At 48.2% G+C, this 22,196-nt stretch overlaps 1 protein-coding gene across 2 annotated transcripts; it reads right to left on the reverse strand.

Annotated features, from left to right (window-relative positions):
* Positions 1 to 424: 424 nt before the first annotated feature.
* Positions 425 to 8,743, reverse strand: Troap (trophinin associated protein). 2 transcript variants are annotated; one of them, XM_021183616.2, is made up of 14 exons: positions 8,682 to 8,743; positions 8,255 to 8,403; positions 7,951 to 8,155; positions 6,314 to 6,471; positions 6,092 to 6,229; positions 5,837 to 5,916; positions 5,424 to 5,500; positions 4,863 to 4,981; positions 2,809 to 2,892; positions 2,508 to 2,567; positions 1,809 to 1,943; positions 1,076 to 1,655; positions 687 to 880; positions 425 to 564 (listed from the first exon to the last, which is right to left on the reverse strand). In XM_021183616.2, exons 2-14 carry the CDS (start codon positions 8,396 to 8,398, stop codon positions 517 to 519), a joined length of 2,022 nt encoding a protein of 673 aa, XP_021039275.1. In that variant the 5' UTR covers positions 8,399 to 8,403; positions 8,682 to 8,743; the 3' UTR covers positions 425 to 516. The 2 variants fall into 2 exon arrangements, with proteins under 2 accessions (XP_021039275.1, XP_021039276.1); XM_021183617.2 differs by having other exon boundaries at positions 8,657 to 8,743.
* Positions 8,744 to 22,196: the final 13,453 nt, after the last annotated feature.

The following is a 22,196-nucleotide window of genomic DNA, read 5'->3' on the forward strand; positions in this document are numbered from 1 at the left end:
TTTGTGGCTTTTCTCCTTTTGAGACGGGTTACGGCTTTTTTCCCAGGGTTGCCTCCAGCTCTTGGGTTCAAGTGATTCTCCTGGCTCAGCCTCCAGTAGCTTAGGGCCACAGGTGCCCAACTGAGAGGTCTAACAGCGGTGTTCTAGATGAGGGAATACCTGGTGGGCCCCCTGGAGTGGGAGCGATCTCAGAGAGAACAGGTTCCGTAATTTCCCCCTAACCCACGCACGAATTTCCGAGAAGGTAGGCTGAACAGCCAGCCGCTTTCTGGTTGGCAACTGCTGAAGAGGAAGCCCATGGTCCTGAGTGCTTAATCTCCTCTAAATTGGAGCACACTGCCACCAAGTGGGCCACCGGAGAGCAACAGCACTGACTGCCCCATTCAAACACAATTTATAGAAACTTTATTAAAGGATAAAGGGGCGTTGGCTCCCAGTCCAATGGGCAGGCCAACAATAAATAAGGCTAAAGGAAGAGGTGAGTGCAGCAGAGGAGAAGCCCAGTAAAGACCGGAGTCATGATGGAGAGTCCTGTGGGACCACAGGGCCAACTGGAATGAAACGCTGGAGAGAGAGAGAAAAAAAGAGGGCTTGTCATGTTCCATCACTTCTCCGTAGAGGAAGCAAGGTCAGCCTGCTGCTGTCCCATAGGCTCGCGGCATGCTGGCTGTATACTGAAGGCTCACCAGGGCATCTTGCCATTCAAGCGTCCTGGCCACGGGGTTGGTGCAGATCCGGGTGGGCCCGGGAGGTGGGGCTCGGCTGGTGTAGAAGGCGCATTCATCATCCAGGTGAGCCTCCTGGAAGCTATGGATGGTGTCTAGACACGCCCTGAGGCGCTGCCTCAGAGCCAGTGTCCGAGGAGCCAAGCTGCTGGGGCCTAAAGGCCATGGAGAATTCAGAAGGGCCTCTGGAGTTATATTTCTTCCGGGTGCTGCCCCACCCCTCCTGCCCCTCCCTCCCCCATGAGTGCAGCCACTTAGAAAGACAGGACAAGGCACAGACCTGGTGCAAGGCGGGCCCACTCCCAGAGAGACAGCCTTTTCTTCATGTCCTTTGCCAGCCAATTCCTTACCTGAATAGCCTGTTGGGTAGAGTGAGTGAATAGGGGGGCTGGCACAGACTGGGCTTTGGGATGAGAAGGTCAAGCTGGTGGTTGCTGGAGGCCCCTGATTGCAACAGGGCTGCGGGCTGGACTCTGGGGTTTCAGCTTCCAGAGAGCAGGCTGCCGATCCTCCCGGCTCTGTCCTAGGGCAGGCCACGGGGGGCTCAGCCTGTCCCCGACAGCTAGGCAGAGGGGGTCCGGACAGTGCTGGAAGGCACGGCTCTGGCAGCTCTGGCTCAGCTCTGTGTGGCACTGGGGTCTTTAGTTCTGAGGTAGAACAGGGCTGAGCCGCCTTAGTCTCCTCAGGGCAGGCCTGTGGCTCCTCACACTCTTCCGCAAGGAGGGGCTCTGTTGAACCAGAGTGCTGTGACAGCCCAACAAGGGCAGATCCAGAATTGTGATCTGAAGCTGTCAGAGTTCTAGAAATTTCAGCGGTCGGGGGCTTTAGTTCAGTCATATCAAAAGCAGAGCCTCCATTCAGAGGGGCACAGTCGCCCGTGGCCAGCCCCTCTACCTCCTGCTGCAAGAGCTGTTGCAAAATATTGATGCGCTGTGGTGGAAGAAGGTATCCCAGCGTGTCACCGTGTGTTCCCAAGCACCCCCCCCCACTGCAATGTCACCCCCCACCCTTCCTCCCAGCTCCCCTTCCCCCAAGCCTTCTCATGGAAAAGAAGCCATCAGAGCTGCTGCCCCACAGGCCCACCTGTATCCTTAGCTCCTGGTGGCTGGGGGTTCTCTTGGGGTGAGGCCCGGAAGTGCTTGCCACCGATGGTTTTCTGGGTTCCTTCTGCAAGGTGATGTGACTCTCCTGGTCAAACAACTTCATAGCAATCTGCCTCTGCCACAGAAGGAAAGGGGGCGGGTGAGGAAGCCACATGAAGGTAGAGAGCATGCTTCCCTCCCCCTCTTGGGTCAAAGCTGGTGGTTCTTTTTAAAACCAGGTATGGTGGTGCAGGCCTACAGCAGAGCCGACATTAGCTCCCAAGACGCTAAGGCAGGAGAATCAACAGTTTGAGGTTCAGGCTGTTGAGATGTTCATAACACATAAACACAGAAGGGAATTTTTTTTTTTTTTTGAGACAGGGTTTCTCTGTGTAGCCCTGGCTGTCCTGGAACTCACTCTGTAGACCAGGCTGGCCTCGAACTCAGAAATTCACCTGTCTCCGCCTACCAAGTGCTGGGATTAAAGGCGTGTGCTACCACTGCCCGGCAAATTTTTTTTTTTCAAAGTTTGAGACTATCAGAAGATAGACACAGAGACAGACAGGCATTCTGAACACAGAATAGGAAGGAGAGAAGAGGCAGGGACGAAGACACCTACCTCACATCACAAGGCTGCCAGCCCTCCAGGCCAGTGGGATGGTGCCACAGACCTCAGTACAGGAAGGCTTTAGACACTTACCCAGGGTAGGGCAGGCTCTTCAGGGGAGGAATGAGGGGAGAGGCCACTCAGCAACTGGGCCTGTGTCAGACAGGACAGATCACCCATGAGTGACACCCACTCCTCTGGCCTGTCATAGACCCCCTCTCTCCCCCACCCTCTGCGTGCCCCCAATTCCCATCCAGTACATCTGTCCTTACCAAGGACTTACACTGCTGTCCACCTGTCCTTACCAAGGACTTACACTGGTTCGTCCATCTGTCCTTCCTCCCTTCCTCCCTAGTCCTGGCCCCTACTGGTTCCCTCCTTTGCTTTTTCCTACCTGCTGAACTCTAGGTAGCGATCGGAGGGGTGTGAATTGGGCTTTCCGTCGAATGGCAAAGCGTTTCATGGATGAATATGTGCTCTGAGGAGAGAGGTGGTTGGCTGAGCAGGACTTCCAGCCAAACTCTTCTCATCCTGCCCAGCCCAAGGGTTGTTGATAGAAATCACAGCTGAGAGGCCTGGGGAGCGAACACCCTCAGACTGTCTATAAACAGCTGCCTGTTCGGTGATGGAAGGTGGTGCTATACAGCTGGGCTGCAGGAATGGGGGAGGGCAGCAGATGGGAGACATCACCATCCAGTGGAGGCCCCCAAGTCTACTTTCCTGTTCTCCCCACTGCAGCAGCTACTCTTTGGGGGCTCACGTAGGGAAGAGGCTAGGAGTACAGGCACACTGCCACCACGTGCGGCGCTTGAGTGGTTTATTCAAGACAGAAACCAACTCTCTCTCCCTATTCATGCATCTCCCCCTGGCTCTCGTTCAGCCCAAGAAAGAGCAGAGAACTTAAACTTGTTTGTAGCTCTTTACCAAGGACTTATAGTGTTCTGTCCGTCTGTCTTCACCAAGGACTTACAAGTGCTCTGTCTGTCTGTCCTCACCAAGGACTTACAAGTGCTCTGTCCATCTGTCCTTACCAAGAACTTACACTGGTTTGTCTGTCCTTACCTCATCTCTCACCTGTCGTCACTGCAAACTCATCTCAGACCCTCTTCTTGTCTAGGCTTCAATCTCTCTGGTCTGTTTTGCCAATTCACAAAGACTAGATGTCTCCTCTCCTCGGGGCTTCTGCATCTGCAGCTCTCCCCGTCTTGTCTGAGTCACAGCCTTAACTCTGGTCTCATAGGCAATCCTTATCTTGCCAATGACAGTGCCTTAGCCATACTACATTTTGTAAAAAGGCTGCTTAGCATGCCTTTTGTAAACATTAAACAATTTTTTTCCCCGAATTTATGTATGTGTTGGGTGCCCATGTGAGCCAGAAGAGGGCATCAGATGTCTTGAGAGGGAATTACAGGCAGGCAGGTTTTTTTTTTTTTGTTTTTTGTTTTTTTTTTTCCCAAGACAGGGTATCTTTGTATAGCCTTGACTGTCCTGGAACTCACTCTGTAGACCAGGCTGGCCTTGAACTCAGAAATTCGCCTGCCTATGCCTCTCAAGTGCTGGGATTAAAGGCGTGTGCCACCACGCCTGGCTGGCAGGCAGTTATAAGTTGACCAATGGGAGTTAAGTTGCCAGCCCTACTCATCCATTCCCCTACACACACACACACAGACACAGACACCCCTTCTATTTTTAAACACAGGGTTTTGCTGTATAGCTGAGGCTGTCCTGGAATTCACGATGGCTCAGCCCCAGGCAATTCTCCTGCCTCCAGATGCTGGGTTACAGTCATGTTCCACCAAGCATGGCTCTAAACTACCAATTCATGACACCAATTCCTTCTCCCACGTCCTTTCAGTACCTTATACATTTAGTTTTAGAAAGAACGTGTCACCACGTGACATCCTATATATTTCATTTTACATTTGTGGGGTGGGGTTTTATTTTGTCTTTTATTATTTTGCCCCCTTTCTAGAATATATATATATATGTATATATATATATATATACATATATATATATTCTTCTAGAATATATATATATATATGTATATATATATATATATATATATATATATACATATATATATATATTCTTAAAAAATATATATATATATATATATATTTTTTTTTTCTGGAACTAGAACCATGGCTGAATCCAAAAGCCAGTTAGCAAATGCCAGTGGAATGAAGGAATTAATGCTTGGTTGGTAAGTGTTGGCCATGTTTCAGCCACTATACTGATTTGATAGTGACACACATAACAGTCTGTCATCTCTCACCCTGGGTCCCAGATACCCAACAAAGGAAGTCAGATCTACCCTGAAGAGGGCTTTGTCCCAACTCCAGCAAAAGACCAAATACCCTGAGTCCCGAGTCTGCCAATTCTACCCACAATCCTCAGTGTGCCGCCTGAACACCCCTTCCCCATCCTGGGAGGGTCTCTGCTCACCCTGGTGTTTGTCAGACTTTCTTTTAATGGTATCCGTTGAGCCAGACCCAGATGATGTCTTCCCCCTCCGTCGTCGGAGTGAGGGACAGCCTCCTGCTCTCCTCGGAGGGATAAGGAAGCTGGGAGGAGACAGGACATTCATTTCCTGTAGTATCTACAACACCAAAGTCTACCCGTTCAGCATCCCCCGAGAGCACAATAATACCTTGGCAAACACTTATCAATCCCAATGCCCTGAGTGGGCTGGTGGCCATGGCTCACAAGGGACTGGCACAGAGAACACAGTAGACATTGTCTTGCAGGAAGTGGCAGGGAGAGGGCAGAAACAGAGACACATGCACAACCAGGCTGACCTCTGACCTTCCCGGGAGGTCTTGTCTGCTGTTTGTGTGTGTGTGTGTGTGTTTCTGGGATGTGAATGCTGGAGGAGCACTCCACCACTGAGCCAGACCTCCCTCCAACCTCTCCCTTACTTCACCCCACTCTCTGAGACCTGCTGACCCTTGCCTTCCTGGTGCAGGCACTCACCCTTGCTTTGTTCCCATATCCACACAAACTCACCAGGCTGAACCGGGGTCTTCAGGAGCAGTCTTGAGGCCTGGTTTGCTGAGGTCCTTCTGTCAGTACAGTCCCCGTCCCTGAGTGCCAAGCAAGGGCTGGGCATTAGCTAAGGGCTTTGCAAACACCAGCTCAGTAGCCTCTAACAGAACCAGCGTTAACCTCACTTGGCCGTTGGGGATACAGAAGCCAAGACCCAGGCAGGTTAAGGTGAGCTTGCACAGCTCGTAGTGGTAAGGGTCAGGAATTGAACGCAAAAGCCACCTATTGTCAGTTTACGCTGTAGCCAAATGAAGCAGCGCTCCCCATGTCCTCCATGTCATAGATAAGGCTCAGCTGTCAAAGTCTGAACCCCACAGCCCTGCCCAGTGATGTTTTCCCGTCTGGGGTTGAAAGGGAATCTACACTCTCCTTACCTGCTGCCACCACATGTCTCTCTTCTTAGCTCCTGGAAGCTGGGTCGAGCGGAGGAGTGAGAGGAGCCTGAAGGTGGATTCTGATCCACGGCAAGACAGGAAAACAGAGTGAGAAACAGCCCCGAGCCAGACACGAACACCACCCCGTCTCTCCCGACAGAACCCACCAGTTCATCTTGAGATATTGTCCCAAAGCCTGCTCTGTCCCAAGAAGAAGCTTCTAGCCGTGAGTGTCAGCCCCTCAGGAGAACTCACCAGAGCCTCTAACCTGGGTGGGGACAAAGTGTGGTCTCGGAGTCCCGGGCCCTCCAGTCTTGAGAAGCAGGAAGCCCTGGCAGGACCCACTTGATGGGTGGGGATTCTGGGAGCCAGGTATGCAGAAGACCGTGCACTCTGGACCACCAACAAAGGCTGTCAGCAAGACTCAGAAATCACCCCTTAGTCCACCCCAGACTGGTCTCACCTCCTTCTCATTACCTGGCCCCTCTGGGTGGTGCCTCCCTTTCTCTCACGGACTAGCACTCTCTGAGCCAGACTGGACCGGTACCCCTGGGGACAGCTCTTCACTCCCTCACCTGACAAGATGGTGGCCAGGGCTGCAGGGTCAGCCACAAACTCTATAGCCCCTATGGCCTCTGCAAGGGAAGAGACAGGATCAGGAAGAACAGGAACAGGGGGGCTGAGGGACAGGTGGTGCTCATACCCAGGAACAGGGAGCGAAAGAAACATTATCCAAGCCAGGCTATGGGGTGCACGCCTGTAAAACCAGAATGTAGGATACTGAGGCAGGAGAACCAGGTGTTCAAGGCCAGCCACCAGCTCATAGAGAGCTCAGAGCCTGGGCTACATAAGGTCTTAAGAGACCGGAGGAGATCATTCGGTTGAATCTAAGCTCACCAAAGTTTGAAGAATTTCATGTAAGCCGTTGCTCTAAACAGTGGGGTATAACATAAAACAACGGTTTTGCCATACAGGACATATCACCGGGGACTGGAGAGATGCCATGGGGATTAAGAACAGTCACACTGTTACTGTTCTTGCACAGGACTGACTGGTGTTCAGTTCTTAGCATCTATGTCAGGTGGCCGGCCTGGAACTCCAGCTCTAAGACAATCCAGTGCCTCCGGTCCCCACAGGCACCTGCTCACACATACACATCATTAAAACCAATCTCTTTTTAGAGGCTAGATAGATGGCTCAGTTGCTAAGAGCCACTAGCTGTTCTTCAGGGAGACCTGGGTTCTATTTCCAGCACCCACATGGCAGCTCACGGCCAGCTATAACTTTAGCTCTAGGGATTCCACTGTCCTCTTCTGAACTCCATGGGCACTGCACTCACGTGGACTCACATAAAATAAAACATAGATCTTTAAGCCAGGCGTGGTGGCGCATGCCTTTAATCCCAGCACTTGGGAGGCAGAGGCAGGAGGATTTCTGAGTTCGAGGCCAGCCTGGTCTACAGAGTGAGTTCCAGGACAGCCAGAGAAAATCTGTCTCAAAAAAAAAAAAAAAAAAAAGCCAGGTGTGGTGATGCACCACGCTTTTAATCCCAGCACTCGGGAGGCAGAGGCGGGCGGATTTCTGAGTTCGAGGCCAGCCTGGTCTACAAAGTGAGTTCCAGGACAGCCAGGGCTACACAGAGAAACTCTGCCTCCAAAAAAAAAAAAAATCTTTAAAATATATATTTATTGTTGAAAAGGAAGAATTAAAGCTGAAGTATGGACAGATTATAAAGACTCAGCATAACAATGAGCAAAGGACTGTGACTGTCTTCCTCAGGGTTGCTAAAAAGGCCCAGAAGATGTCCTTTTTTCTTTTTTTTTTCTTTTTTTTTTTTTTTTGAGATACAATATAATTGTTTAGGCCTGGAGTTCACTAGGTAAAAAAGGCATCCAATTCACAGAGACCACTTGCCTCTGCCTCCTAAAGTGCTGGGATGAGAGGCATGAGCCACCATGCCAGGCAAAAGATGGCATTTTGCTGAAAGCGATGGTTTCTCAGAGCAAAGAGGTTTCTGGACAAGACCCAGGTCTCTTGCAGTATGCAAGACCTCCACTTTGGGTCTCCCATCCTCACTCAGCCAAGTAGGCTGTCCCCAGGTCTTGAACAGGTACCTGTCTGGGGATGGGTCACAAGCCGCACATTTGATCCCCCAGAGCTAGGCTTGAGTTCCTCCAGAGGGTTCCGCAGCTGAGTGGCCTTCCAGCTTGGTGATTTTTCAGTCTGGTGCAAGGTTTGCAAGGTTTTCGATCTGAGGCCTGCCGTGTCAGTGAGTGGACGTTGACGTTGAGTACTGCGCGGTGGCTTCTGTGCTGGTGTCTGGGGGGGGAAGGGGGAAAAGCTGGGATTCAGTGCGGGGGTAGGGGGTGGGGGTGCATTGCTGCCTCGAGCTGCCTCCTTGTATCCAGCCCCTCCTACCCTCGGATCTTGGTTCTCCTGGTCCAGAGAGCGCGACTTGACTGAGGAAAAATCTTGGCATCTTTGGGAGAGTACTGGAATCTTGCTAGGGTTGGGAGATACACCTCGGAGGTGGGGATCCTTATTGGTTTGGAGGGTAGTCATGGCGGCTATAATGGAGATGAGAGAAGAAGGTAGACAGGACTGAGGACCAAAGCAAATCACTTCTCAAAGCATGGGTGCTGATATCCCTGATTCCCCTTGGTCCCAATCCATGTGGCTAGAAGTCCGCACCGGCAGCAAGGCCGCTCTCCTGGCAACTCTTTCAGAAACCCCAAGTCTGCTATCTCGCCCCGGAGCTCCAAACTGCTCTCCTCCCTAGGAACCTCGGCAGGACTCCCCTCTAAGATCCTCGTGCCGCACCATTCCAGGAGGCCCTCGGGGTCACCTCTACTTCCTCGGGTTTTTCGCCGATTCCTTGGGTTTCTGCTTCTGCTTCTGCTGTGGCTGCTGCTGCTTCCCCAGTTTGTAAAATACGCCAAGCTCCTGATTGGCTGGTCCCCGCTGACGCAGGAGGGTCGTGACGTCACACGCAGCCACCCAATCCGCAGGCTCCGAAGGCGGGGCCAGAGAAGGACAAGTCGCCGAAACGTTTTCTTGATGGGAGAACAACTGACCAGCTCTCTCGGCCAATCCGAGGACGGAGCGCGAGTGGCAGGATGGGGGCGGAAAGCCAGGGAGGATGCTGTTCTGAAGCCCGGGAAGGCCAGTCTGGGCTGCAACGGGCATTACCGGACTCTCGCGAGAGCTGGAGCCAGCCGAGGGCTGGCCCCTCATGAAGGCCGCGGAATTGTGGGAAAGGATGGTCATCGAGACCACTGTTGACCACACTCTGAACGTAGTGCACGGCCGGGTTTTGGGAACTATGGCCACTTCTTGCGGGAGATGAGGAGCCTAATGGGTGAGAGGGCTGGAGGTACCTGAACTGTTGGAGCCCAACGAGAACGAGGAGCCAAGAAATCCTGTGTCCACTCGGACCTCACACCCTGGTGGGGTGTGGTCAGACCCAGGGTGGCTGGAGCTCTGTTAATCAGAATTGAAGGGCTCCTCCTGGGTGGGGAGATCTCTGCATCATCAGGTTGCCTTCCACCGGTCTGGATGAGAGGGCTTACCTGCTCCTTATTGGCAGGCAACTGTGAGGCTGCCAGATGATGGAGATGGGGGTGGGCAATGTCTCACCCCACCCCACCCCACCCGAGAGTGGCCTCAAACTCGCAGCTTCCTGCTTCAGGAAGCTCGGATTGCACACTCCCTGCATAGACGTCAGTTTAAAGGGTGCTGACCAGCAAGCCAGGAACATAGGCGTTTTTCGTGAAGTGCTTCCGGATCTCCCCTCCCATACTCCACTTCTTTTCACACCTACGGATTTTATACCTTTGAGCATCTATTCAGCTGTTTAGCCAGATGAAGCAGAGCACACAGAGACAGTCAGCTTGGTCTTAAAAGCGATTGTCTTCCAAATCTCCTTGCCCAATCCCTTGAGTCGTTTTATTTTAAATATATATGCTTTTAGTTAAACAGTTTTTTAAAAAGATTTATTTAGGCCGGGCGTGGTGGCGCACGCCTTTAATCCCAGCACTCGGGAGGCAGAGGCAGGCGGATTTCTGAGTTCGAGGCCAGCCTGGTCTACAAAGTGAGTTCCAGGACAGCCAGGGCTATCAGAGAAACCCTGTCTCGAAAAACCAAAACCAAAAACAACAACAACAAAAAAAAGATTTATTTATTTTATGTATGTGAGTACACTGTTACTGTCTTCAGACACACCAGAAGAAGACATTGTATCCTGTTACGGTGGTCCTGAGCCAGGATGTGGTTGCTGGGAATTGAACTCAGGACCTCTGGAAGAGCAGTCAGTGCTCTTAACTGCTGAGCCATCTCTCCAGCCCCAGAAAGAAAAAAAAAAATTAAATTTATGTTTTTTGTTTTGTTTTTTAATATAAGGATGCTCTGTCTGCATGTACACCTACATGCCAAAAGAGGGCATCAGATCCCTTTATAGATGGTCCTGAGCCACCATGTGGTTGCTGGGAATTGAACTCAGGACCTCTGGAAGAGCAGCCACCATTCTTTTTTTGTTTGTTTGTTTGTTTGTTTGTTTTTTGAGACAGGGTTTCTCTGTGTAGTCCTGGCTGTACTGGAAATCACTTTGTAGACCAGGCTGGCCTCGAACTCAGAAATCCGCCTGCCTCTGCCTCCCAAGTGCTGGATTAAAGGCGTGGACCACCATGCCTGGCTAGCAGCTACCATTCTTAACCGCCCTCTCCCCAGCCCTGAAACATTTTTTATGCAATATATTCTGATAACAGTTCCCTCTTCCCTCCCTCCCCACACTTTCCTTCTCCTTAGAAAACAAACAGACCAACAAAACAAACACCAGAACAGAAAAGAAAAAAAAAGCACAAGAAACACACACAAACCAGAGCTCATAAAAGCACAAAGTTGGAAACCATAATATGCAAGCAAAAGACCAGTAAGAAAAAAAATGCCCAAACAAAGCCATATGAGACAAGAAGTCTACCAAAAACACCACTGAGTTAGTTTGATGTTGGCTATCTACCTCGGGGCAAGGGGCCCACCCCTAAGTGTGATTAGCATACCCAGTGAGATTCCACTGGGGAAGACTAACTTCTTTTGCAAGCAGTTGTCAATTGGAGGTAGCTTCTTGGTTAGGGATGGAAGCTTGTGGCTTCTGTCCCCTGCCTCTCAGCCTGGGACCCAGTCTGGCTTGAGCCTGTGCAGGCCCTGTGTGTGCTGCTACAGTCTCTGTGAGCTCACATGTTGCATCAGTCCTGCTGTGTCTGGAAGACGATGTTCTTCTAGAGTCATCCATCCCCTCTGGCTGTTAACATCTTTTCTGCCTTCTCTTCTGAATCGTTCCTTGAGCCCTCAGGGGAGTTCCCCACCTCCCGTCTTTCTGTCTACATGAATCCGTTTCTTCTGGAGAAAATTTCCAAAATGTTGTGCTTTAGTTATCTGCACACTAAACCTAGCATTCTGTGGCATGCTGCTCTGCCTACTTGCTCTCTGCCTTCTGTGAGGGAGAAATCTTGACAAGAAGCTGTGTCCACAATGACTGGTTAAATCTTCAGTGACTGGGGGCTAAAGAGATGGCTCAGCGGTTAAGAGCACTGGCTTTTCTTCTAGAGTACTGGGGTTCAATGCACAGCACCCGTATGGAAGCTCACAACTGTAGCTCCCATTCCAGGAGATCTGACTCCCTCAGACAGACAGGCAAAACACCAATGGACATAAAATAAAAATAAATAAATAAAAAAGCTTCAGTGACTGAAGGAGATGGAATGTTACAGTTAAGAAACAATGACAGGCTGGAGAGATGGCTCAGCAGTTAAGAGCACTGGCTGCTTGCTCTTCCAGAGGTCCTGAGTTCAATTCCCAGCAACCACATGGTGGCTCACAACTTTCTCTCCTAGTGTCCGCGGCCCTCTTCTGGGATGCAGGTGTACATACAAACAGAGCACTCATTTACATAAAATAAATCTTTAAAAAATAAAAGAAACCAACTACAATTTACCTTGGGCCATCTTCATTTCCTGCCCATTCTTTGCCTACCTCTATACAGGTGGAAACTTCATGGATTATATTAACAAAATCCAGTTTTCCACCCATCAAAGGGCTAGAAATGCTCTCATCCATTTGAGGCCTGTAGATGAGATTCCCTCACAAGGGGCTCTTTCTGATGTTAACGCCAGTGTGTTTTTATTTCTGTGTGTTTTTCTTGTGTGAGCGCATGTGTGTGTGTGTGTGTGTGTGTGTGTGTGTGCCCCACATGCATGTCTGAATGTCTGAAGCCTATAGAGGTCAGGAGATGACGACAGATCCCCTGGAGCTGGAGTTGAATAATTGTGTGCCATCGTGTGGTTTCTGGGAATCAAATGTAGCTCCTTTGGAAACATAAAAGTGTTCTTTTTTCTTTTTTTAAATTTTTTTTTATTTTCAGAGACAGGGTTTCTCTGTGTGGCCTTGGCTGTCCTAGAACTCACTCTGTAGACCACGCTGGCCTCGAACTCAGAAATCTGCCTGTCTCTGCCTCCCAAGTGTTAAGATTAAAGGCAAGCGCCACCACTGCCTGGCACAATAAGTGTTCTTAATCCCTGAGCCATCTCTCCAATCCCCACCAAAGCATTTTTAAAATGTCCTGAGGGCAGGAGGTCAGGATGCACACCTTCAATCTTAGCACACTGGATGCTGAGACCTGCAAGTCCCTGTGCATTTGAGGCCAGCCTTGTCCACAAGAAATTCCAGGCCAGCCAAGGCAAAATAATAAAACCCTGTCTCAAAATAAAATAAAATGCCTTGATTTATAACTCTCTGTTATGTAGCCATCAAAACACCCTGCTTCTACCTCCAGACAGTGAAATTCGGGATGACCTAAGTCCAGATTCTAGGTCATAGTCTCTAGGATTTGGAACCAGAATAAACGACCTCTTCTCTCTGAGTTGAGACCTGTGTTTCATTGACACTTCTAACTTCATGACCTCACCTGCGTCCTCAGATCTGTCCTGTTTCCTCTATGCCTCTGGCTGGAATGCCTCCTCACTTTCCATGTTGCTGTCTGTCTGTCCATCTGTCCATCATTACTTCCTCAGACAGGCTCTCCTAGAGCCCTTCTGTACACACACACACTCAGTCTGGGAACGATGCCTCCGTCAGCTCTTCCCACCTTCTAAACTGTCTGGCTAACTCTGGTTATGTGCTCTGAGTGGTGTTCATTTACTCAGAGCCGGGCAGTGGTGGCACACGCCTTTAATCCCAGCACTTGGGAGGCAGAGGCAGGTGGATTTCTGAGTTTGAAGCCAGCCTGGTCTACAAAGTGAGTTCCAGGACAGCCACAGCTGTACAGAGAAACCCTGTCTCGAAAAAAACAAAAAATAAAAAAATATTTACTCAGAGTATGGAGCTCAGCTGGGAATTCTATATTCATCAATAAGAATACAATGATTATTAACCTCTGCCTTTTCTGATAGAAGGTGCTGAGATGACCCTCTATCTCAGTGGTTCTCACCCTTCCCTTTTTTTTTTTCTTTTCCAATTTTTTATTAGATATTTTCTTCATTTACATTTCAAATGCTATCCCAAAAGTCCCCTATATCCTCCCCCCGGTTCTCAGCCTTCCTAATGCTGTGACCCTTAATACAGTTCCTCATGTTGTGGTGAGCCCCAACCATAACATTATTTCATTGATACTTAATAACTAATTTTGCTACTGTTGTTAATCATAATGTAAATACTTGACATACAGGAAATTTGATACACTATCCCAAATGGGACGAGGCCCACAGGTTGAGAACTGCTACTCTTTCATCTGTCTTCATATTTTCAGTGGCTTGTAGTGAGCACTTATACAGAGACCTAAATCTGTGCTGAATGAGTCTGTAAATGACTGAACGACTGAATGAATCCATGAGGCAACATTGGAAGTGAGAGCCCAGCTCCTGGAAGGCAAAAGCATAGCATCCTCTGTTAGAGGCCAGGGCGTCACAGAGTAAGTAAGACCTTGTCGCTAAAATGAGGAGGAGAGGTTGAGAGATGGCTCAGTCAGGAAAGTACTTGCCACACAAGCATGAGGGCCAGAGTTCTACCCCCAGGACCCACTCCAAAAGCTGGGTGTGGTGGCTCATGCTTATAATCCCGGTGCTGAGGAGGCATAGAAAGGGCAATGTCTGGGCCTCCCTGGTCTGCTGCAGTAAATCTCCAACCCCAATAAGTCCATGCAAAAACCACACGACTCAGTTACAATATTTATAAGCTGCACGCATGCCCAGACTGGGCAAATCTACCACTACACTACTCTAATCCCCAGCTGTAAGGTCCCTTGCTGCTTGCGGCTTCTCCAGACCACGTGGTTCTGCTCCATCTTCCTCCCACCTCCTCTTCCTCCATCTTCCTCAGTCTTCCCCGTCTTCCTGTTTTCTCTTTGCTGATCAGTCTGATCTGTGAACTGTTGTGTGCTTTGTTCTAGCATCTTTTCCAGCTCCTGTCTCCAACCTCCATTTTCTGGAGCAAAGGAGGTAGCTCAAAACTACATGCTACACCGGTCAGCCAGCTTAACCTAATCATTAAGACCTAAGTTCTAGTGAGAATGTTTCAAAACAGCAAACACAGCCTGGAGACATGTCTCAACAGTTCCTAGCTCATGCTGTGCTTCCAGAGAACCTGCGTTTGGTTCTCAGCCCCCAAAGTCCCCGTTCACATCTATCTATAACTCTAGCTACAAGGGATCTGACACCTTCTTAAGGCCTCTATGGGTACCTAAACACGTGACATGAGCTCAGACATACACACATATACACATAAATACAAATTTAAAGAAAGCAAGCTGAAGACCAACACTGGAAGTTGACATCTGGCCTCCACAGGTGTATGTACATGTGTGTACCTGCATACAGATACATACCGAAGGGACTCTAGACAGCCCCAGAATGGCAAACACGGCCCTGGTAGACCTCACCTCTCCTGTCTGCCTAGCTAAAAACCATTAGATTCCATTCCTGAAGCTAGCCCCCAAGGTCCATTCCCTTATTTGGCCACTTCCTTCTCTTGAGGCTGACTACCGAGGTCCAGCTATCAAAGTATTGAAGACCAGCAATCTAAAGCCCACTTTGGCTGTCCTAATCAACCTGTCCAATCAAAATGAAACACTTCATCCTAACATGGAGTTTTTTTTCCCCTTTCTTAGCCTTTAAAATCTGACATTTTCCTATGGATCACCTCTGTCTCTATTCAAAGGCAGTCCTTTGTTCCTGGCCCCACCCCAGGACAAATACCCTTTCCCCTTCTCCTTTGTTCCCTTACCCTTCTCCCTCATCCTCTATCTTAGTGTCTTCAGACACACACCAGAAGAAAGCATCAGATCCCATTACAGATGGTTGTGAGCCACCATGTAGTTACTGGGAATTGAACTCAGGACCTCTGAAAGAGCAGTCAATGCTCTTAACCATTGAGCCACCTTTCCAGCCCCCAATTTATTTGTCCTTCCTGGGCAAATAAATCTCCTTTGTGCTGAGCACTTGGTCTTGAAGTGTCCTGAGCAAATACAGTTGTCTTACACAGACACAGACACACACAGACACACACACACACACACACACGCACACACACACTGGAGCAAATGCCAGTGCTCAGGTGGGTTGTATAGAGAGACCAGACCTATCAACATCTAGTCAGTTTCCCTTTTAGTTTTTCCTCCCTCCCTCCCTCCCCTTTCTTTTAGTGCTATGGATTATGCCAGTGCTCTGTCTGCATACACACCTGCAGGCCAGAAGAGAGCATTGGATCCCATTACAGATGGTGGTGAGACCCCAGGTGGTTGCTGGGAAATGAACTCAGGACCTCTGGGAGAGCAGCCAGTGCTCTTAACCACTGGGCCATCTATCCAGCCCCCCATTATGCATATAAAGTGAAAAAATAAAATTAAATTTAAAAAACCCATTGTAACTATATCCTTTGTTTGTGGAGGTATGTAGCTGATTTCTATCCAATCAATTTTGTTTTGTTTTGTTTTGTTTTGTTTTGTTTAAAACAAGGTCTTTCTTTATGTAGCTCTGACTGTTCTGGAACTTGCAATGAAGACCAGACTGGCCTCTAGACTCATATGGATCCATCTGTCTCTGCCTCCAGAAAGCTGGAATTAAAGGTGCAAGCCACCACATTCAGCTTTATCCAGCGATATTAATGAATTCTTGGCTTACCTATTAATTCTATTGAGTTTTCTGTTTTATGCAAACAAAACCAATTTTATGTTCTGTTTGTTGTGCTGAAAAGAACCTAGGGCCTCCAGTTTGGTCTATGTTTGAGCTATGTCCATAGCTCTTTTTGCTTTTCTTTTTGAGGTTGATCTTTTTTTCTTTTTCTTTCTTAACTTTTTGTTATATTCATTTATTTTTATTTTATGTGAATGAGTGTTTTGCCTGCATGTGCGCCTGGTGTCCACAGAACCAAGTTCCTCTGGAAGAGCAACCTGTGTATTTTAACCGCCCACTGAGCCATCTCTCCAGCACACACACACACACACACACACACACACCTTTTTTTTTTTTTAGTGGAATGTCACATAGCCCTCAGGAGTACTGAGTATTGTGTATTGATCTCTAATTCATCAATATGACCTTGAAGTTCTGGTCCTCCTGCTTCTCCCTCCCAAGCCCTCCTAAATGGATGGCTGCTATGTCCCACTCTACCAGGTGCTAAGGATCAAAGCCGGAGGCTGCAATGCCTGCGAAACAAACAACACTCTAATCACTGAGCTGTACCCCCAGCCTTTCTCTCTCTCTCTCTCTCTCTCTCTCTCTCTCTCTCTCTCTCTCTCTCTCTCTCTCTCTCTCTCTCTTTCTTTCTTCTTGTTTTATGTGGAGACAGAAAAATCTCACATACCGCAGCCTTGACGAGCTCCCTGTATAGCCAAGGATAATGTTGGACAAATCTTCCACCCATCTTCCAAGTACTAGGACTGTAGCAAACACCATCAGGCAAAAATCTCTTTTTTCAATTTTTAGAAGGCAAAGTCCTGTGTTGTATGTGATTTTAAAAAAGCACACTTGCTAGCCGGGCAGTGGTGGCCCAGGCCTTTAATCCCAGCCCGTAGGAAGCAGAGGCAGGCGAATTTCTGAGTTCTAGGCCAGCCTGGTCTACAGAGTGAGTTCCAAGACAGCCAGGGCTACACAGAGAAACCCTGTCTCGAAAAACAAACAAACAAACAACAACAACAAAAAGGTGAGAATTACACTTGCTCCTCGCCTGGTGCAGGCAACCATGGTCTCACCCAGCCCCCACGGCTAGGTTTGCTAAGCCGTTCCCATGGTCTCTGTTTGTTCCTCACCTGGTGCTGGCAATGGCTGTCTCACCCAGCTCCCATGGACCTCTAAGGACCCGACCGCCCCGCACCTGTGCCCTTTCTCCTGCCCACCAGAGTCGCTGCGGATGGAAAACACCAGGCAGGCTTAATATTTTAAAACCAGCCAGATGGACTGGAGAAATGGCTCAGTGGTTAAGAGCACTGACTGCTCTTCCAAAGGTCCTGAGTTCAATTCCCAGCAACCATCTGTAGTGGGGTCTGATGACCTCTTCTGGTATGCCTGAAGAGAGCAGTGGTGAATAAATAAAATTAAAAAAAAAAAAAGAAAGAAAAAAACTTTTAAAACTAGCTGCAGGAGCCGGGTGTGGTGGCACACACCTTTAATCCCAGCACTTGGGAGGCAGAGGCAGGCAGATTTCTGAGTTCGAGGCCAGCCTGGTCTACAAAGTGAGTTCCAGGACAGCCAAGGCTACACAAAGAAACCCTGTCTCGAAAAACCAAAACAAACAAACAAACAAACAAAAAACAGTCGCAGGAGCTGGCAGAGGCTACAAACTAATGGTCCCAAGAGTTACATATTTACTACTTCCTATCGGCTACACAGCCTGGTCTGACCTCTCTCTCCCTTTCTCTCTTCTCTTTCTCCTGGGCCCGGAAATTCCATCTTATCCTTCGCCCAGCGATGAGCTTCTGCAGTCTTCATTAACCAGCTAAAATTCGGAGAAGGTTCACATGGAATCACCTGAGAACGTGATCTACTTCTCTTTGGGGCAGCCCCTCTTGAGGAAGCCAAATTAGCATCAAAATATAAACAGCACCAGGGCAATCCACAACAGTCCTGTTTTTTATTTATTTGATGTGGTCTAATTTTGAAGTTAGGGCTGCCTTAGAACTGAAGATGAACGAGAGGCCTGTAAGTTAGTGGGCATGGTAGTTTGAAGGAGAAATGTCTTCCATAAGAGCTCCTGGATGTAAGTACTTGACACTCAGTTGGTGGCCTTAACTGGGGGAGGTTATGGAACTTGTACAACAGGGAACCTCCTGGATGAAATATGTCACTGAGGATAGGCTTTGAGATCGATAGCCTTGCCCTGCTTACAGATGGCTATCTCTCTGCTTCTCTATGTGGTCCAGTCACCACACCTCTTTCCCTGCCATTGTGCATATCTAGCCCTCTGGAACCATAAGCCAAAATAAACTGTCTCTTAAATTGTGCTTTTTTTTTTTTTTTGAGACAGGGTTTCTCTGTGCAGCCCTGGCTGTCCTGGAACTCACTCTGTAGACCAGGCTAGCCTCGAACTCAGAAATCCACCTGCTTCTGCCTCCCAAGTGCTGGGATTAAAGGCATGCACCACCACCGCCCAGCTTTAAGTTGCTTTTGATCGTCATACTTCATCACACCAACAGGAAGTAACTACTACAGTGGGTAAGGGCACCTGCCACCAAGTCTGGTGACCTGAGTTTGATCTCCAGGACCCACAAAGCATAAGGAGAGAGCAGATTTCTACTAGTTACCCTGTGGCTTCTACACATGTGCCGTGGCACATGCGTGATGAGACACACACACTAAAATAGCTAAAAATGTAAAAACAGAAATAAATCAAAAAATAAAGGTCCTTTTGCCCCAGCCTCCCGAGTAGATTAGGTGTAGGCATACGCCATTGCAACACTGTGCCTGATCCCTTCAAAGCTTGTGAACATTTGTTTATTATTGTAGGTGCACATGGGTATGTATATGAGTGTGTGCACAGAACGTATGCATATTAAAGGAGTTATAGGGGTTTGAGGATCAAACTTAGGTCAACAGGCTTGGAAGCACCTGTATCTACTGAGTTGTCTCATAGATCCCTTCTTTGATTTTTTTAAACTTTGTTTCTTATTTGTTTGGTGTGTTTGTGCGTGCGTGTGCAAGTGCCACAGGTTTAGAGGTGAAGGGACAGTTTTTTCACAGTCCTCTGCTCCCATTGTGTGGGTCCTGGAGATGGAACTCAGGCAGGCACCTTGATCCCCCCAAGCCATCTCACTGGCCCGTTTTTATGTTCAACGGACACAATGATTATCACATATGTATGGGATGTATTTGTGTCTTTTTCTATACAAGTATCTCCTGCGTGGTGGTTTAATTAGCATATCCATCATCTTAACTATTATTTATTTGCAATAAGAACATTCGAAATCTTCTAATCATTTTGAAATACATATTTTCTTTAAAATGTGATGTGGGGGGGGTGTCTCACTTTGTACTTCTGGCTGGCCTGGAACTCACAGAGATCTGCCTGCCTATTCCTCCAGAGTGCTGGGGCTTAGGGCATAGGCCAGCATGGTGCTTAGGGCATAGGCCAGGACGGTGCTAGAGAAATGGTTCAGTGGTAAAGATTCCTTGTTGCTCTTGTGGGAGGAGCCAGTTTTAGTTCCCACAGTGGATTACAAGCATCTGTAAGTCTGTCTCTAGAGGATCTGATATTGTCTTCTCACCCCGGGTATCAGGCATGCGCATGATGTGGAAATACGGGCAAACAAAGACAAAAAAGTCATTAAGAGGTTTTTAAAGATCAGGAATGGTTATGCACACCTTGAACCTCAGTATCCTGGAGGCGGAGGCGGGCACATTCCTGGCCAGCCACTGCTGCAGGGTAAACTGGGCATGGTGGCACCCACCTAGCCCAGGCACTTAGGAAACACAGGCATGGGACTCTCTGTGAGTTCAAGGCCAATTCCAGGACAGCCAGGACTACATAGAAAAACTGTGTCTGGGGGAAAAAAAAAAGAACAAAAACATTTTATGTGATTTTCTCACTGTCTGACTATGTGCCACGAAAAAATCTGGTGACTTTGGCAGTCAGAAGAAAGAGGGCACTGGATGGTGCCTGGGAATTGAGCTCTGATTCTCTGCAAGAACAGGTACTGCTAACCTCTGACCCTTCTCACCAGCCCCTCCCATTGTTCTTGAAACAGTCTAAAACTCACAGGGAATTTGCAGGCATATCTGTTACTTTTTTTCAGCATATTATTTTGGCAACAAATTGTATCACATTAGCTTGTCTTTGTCAAGTACTGTGGCATATGTTTGTCCCCTGCAAAGAAGAAAATATCTTTGCTGTGTCCCATCCATCTCTTGCTGCAGCCCATTCCCCCAACCCCCCTTGCTGCAGCCCATTCCCTACCTGCTGCAGTCTGTCCGCCCTTGGACTTATTCACTCAGGTTTCACCAGGCTTTCTCCACAGAGGCCTTCTGGAAAAAGGACCCAACTGGCGTTGTTATTAATCTCCCATTTTCTCAATCCGAAACAGTTCTTCATATTGGAAAAATATCCGTTATTTATGATTATACAAACTCTATGGTGTGCATGGACGTTCCACCACATGGAGCCAAAACTGTCTTCCCCAGATGTCGGTCTGTCTTTGCTCCAAGGGTTTATTTGTTATTTGATGCACTTGTGTTTATGGATATGGGCATGCCTGTGTCCCAGCATGTGTGTAAATCAGAAAACATCTTGGAGAAGTAGGGTTTTTTTTTTTTTTTCCTTCTACCATATAGGCTATAGGGATTAAACTCCAGCCGTCAAATAAGCTGCAGGCACCCTTTCATGAAAAGCCATTTCAAAGCTTTTAATCTCAGCATTCCAGAGGCAGGGGCAGGGCAATCTCTAATCTCTGAGTTCATGGACGGCTTGGTCTACAGAGTGAGTTCCAGGGTTAAACAGAAAAACCCTGTGTTGAAAAAGAAAGAATCTCACCTTTTACCTAAGTCACAGTGTGGGTGCTAGGTATATACAGCTCTGACAGTTCTCAATGAGGGTGGCCATCCTTTTCACAGTGTTCTTCTTCCTCTTCCTCTTCTTCCTCTTCTTCTTTCTTCCTCTTCCTCTTCCTCTTCCTCTTCCTCTTCCTCTTCTTCCTCTTCTTCTTCTTCTTCTTCTTCCTCTTCTTCTTTCTTCTTCTTCTTCTTCTTCTTCTTCTTCTTCTTCTTCTTCTTCTTCTTCTTCTTCCTCTTCTTCTTCTGCCTCTTCTTCTTCTTCCTTCTTCTTTCTTCTTCTTCTTCTTCTTCTTCTTCTTCTTCTTCTTCTTCTTCTTCCTCTTCTTCTTCTTCTTCTGCCTCTTCTTCTTCTTCCTTCTTCTTTCTTCTTCTTCTTCCTCTTCTTTCTTCTTCTTCTTCCTCTTCTTCCTTCTTCCTTCTTCTTTCTTCTTCTTCTTCCTCTTCCTCTTCTTCTTTCTTCCTCTTCCTCTTCTTCTTCTTCTTTCTTCTTCTTCCTCTTCCTCTTCTTCTTCTTCTTCTTCACCTCCGCCTCTGCCTCTGCCTCCGCTTCCACCTCCTCCTTCTCCTCCTCCTCCTCCCACTTCTTCCCCTTCTCCTTCCTCTTCTTTCTCATCTTCCTCCTCTTTCTCTTCTTTTCTCCCCTTTTCTTTTTGTTCTTGCTTTGTTTGTTGAGAGCAGTCTCATGCTGAAGTCCCACTGGCCTAGAACTGAATACATAGACCAGGGTCTTTGAACTAACAGTGATTCTTCTGCCTCCTGGGTATTGAGATTGTAGGTTTATAGCACTGTGACCAGTTTACAGAGTTCTCTTCAGCCGTTTCCTATCGTTGCCACTTGAGACTCCTCCACTTTATCCTATAATAAACTCTATCTCCAGGAAGGAAGGAAGAGCTGGACAGGGGTGGTGTACACCTTTCATCCCAACACTCCAGAGGCAGGCAAAGGCAGGCCAATCTCTTGAGTTCAAGGATAGCCTGAGCTACAGAGTGAGTTCCAGGACTAAACATAGAAACCTTGTCTTTTTTTTTTTTTTTTTTTTTTGGTTTTTAGTTTTTGGTTTTTGGTTTTTTTGAGGCAGGGTTTCTATGTGTAGCCCTAGCTGTCCTGGAACTCACTATGTAGACCAGGCTGGCCTCGAACTCAGAAATCCACCTGCCTCTGCCTCCCAAGTGCTGGGATTAAAGGCATGCACCACCACTGCCTGGCTAGTAAGCCTGTCTTGAAAAAGAAGAAGGGGCTGGAAAGATGGCTCAGTGGTTAAGGGCACTGATTTGCTCTTCCAGAGGTCCTGAGTTCAATTCCTAGCATCCACATGGTGGCTCACAACCATCTGT

Source organism: Mus caroli, unplaced genomic scaffold (genome assembly GCF_978045245.1).
Source record: "Mus caroli unplaced genomic scaffold, Mus_caroli_1 scaffold_16, whole genome shotgun sequence".
NCBI classification, from domain to species: domain Eukaryota; kingdom Metazoa; phylum Chordata; class Mammalia; order Rodentia; family Muridae; genus Mus; species Mus caroli.

Bases quoted from the DNA above. Each gene is read 5' to 3' on its own strand.
- Troap (XM_021183616.2), bottom strand. From the start codon at position 8,398: ATGACTACCCTCCAAACCAATAAGGATCCCCACCTCCGAGGTGTATCT. The intron at 6,230-6,313 runs GTAATGAGAAGG...TTGGTGGTCCAG, and splicing joins GCACCACCCAGAGGGGCCAG to AGTGCACGGTCTTCTGCATA. The intron at 881-1,075 runs GTAAGGAATTGG...CATGGCCTTTAG, and splicing joins CTACCCAACAGGCTATTCAG to GCCCCAGCAGCTTGGCTCCT.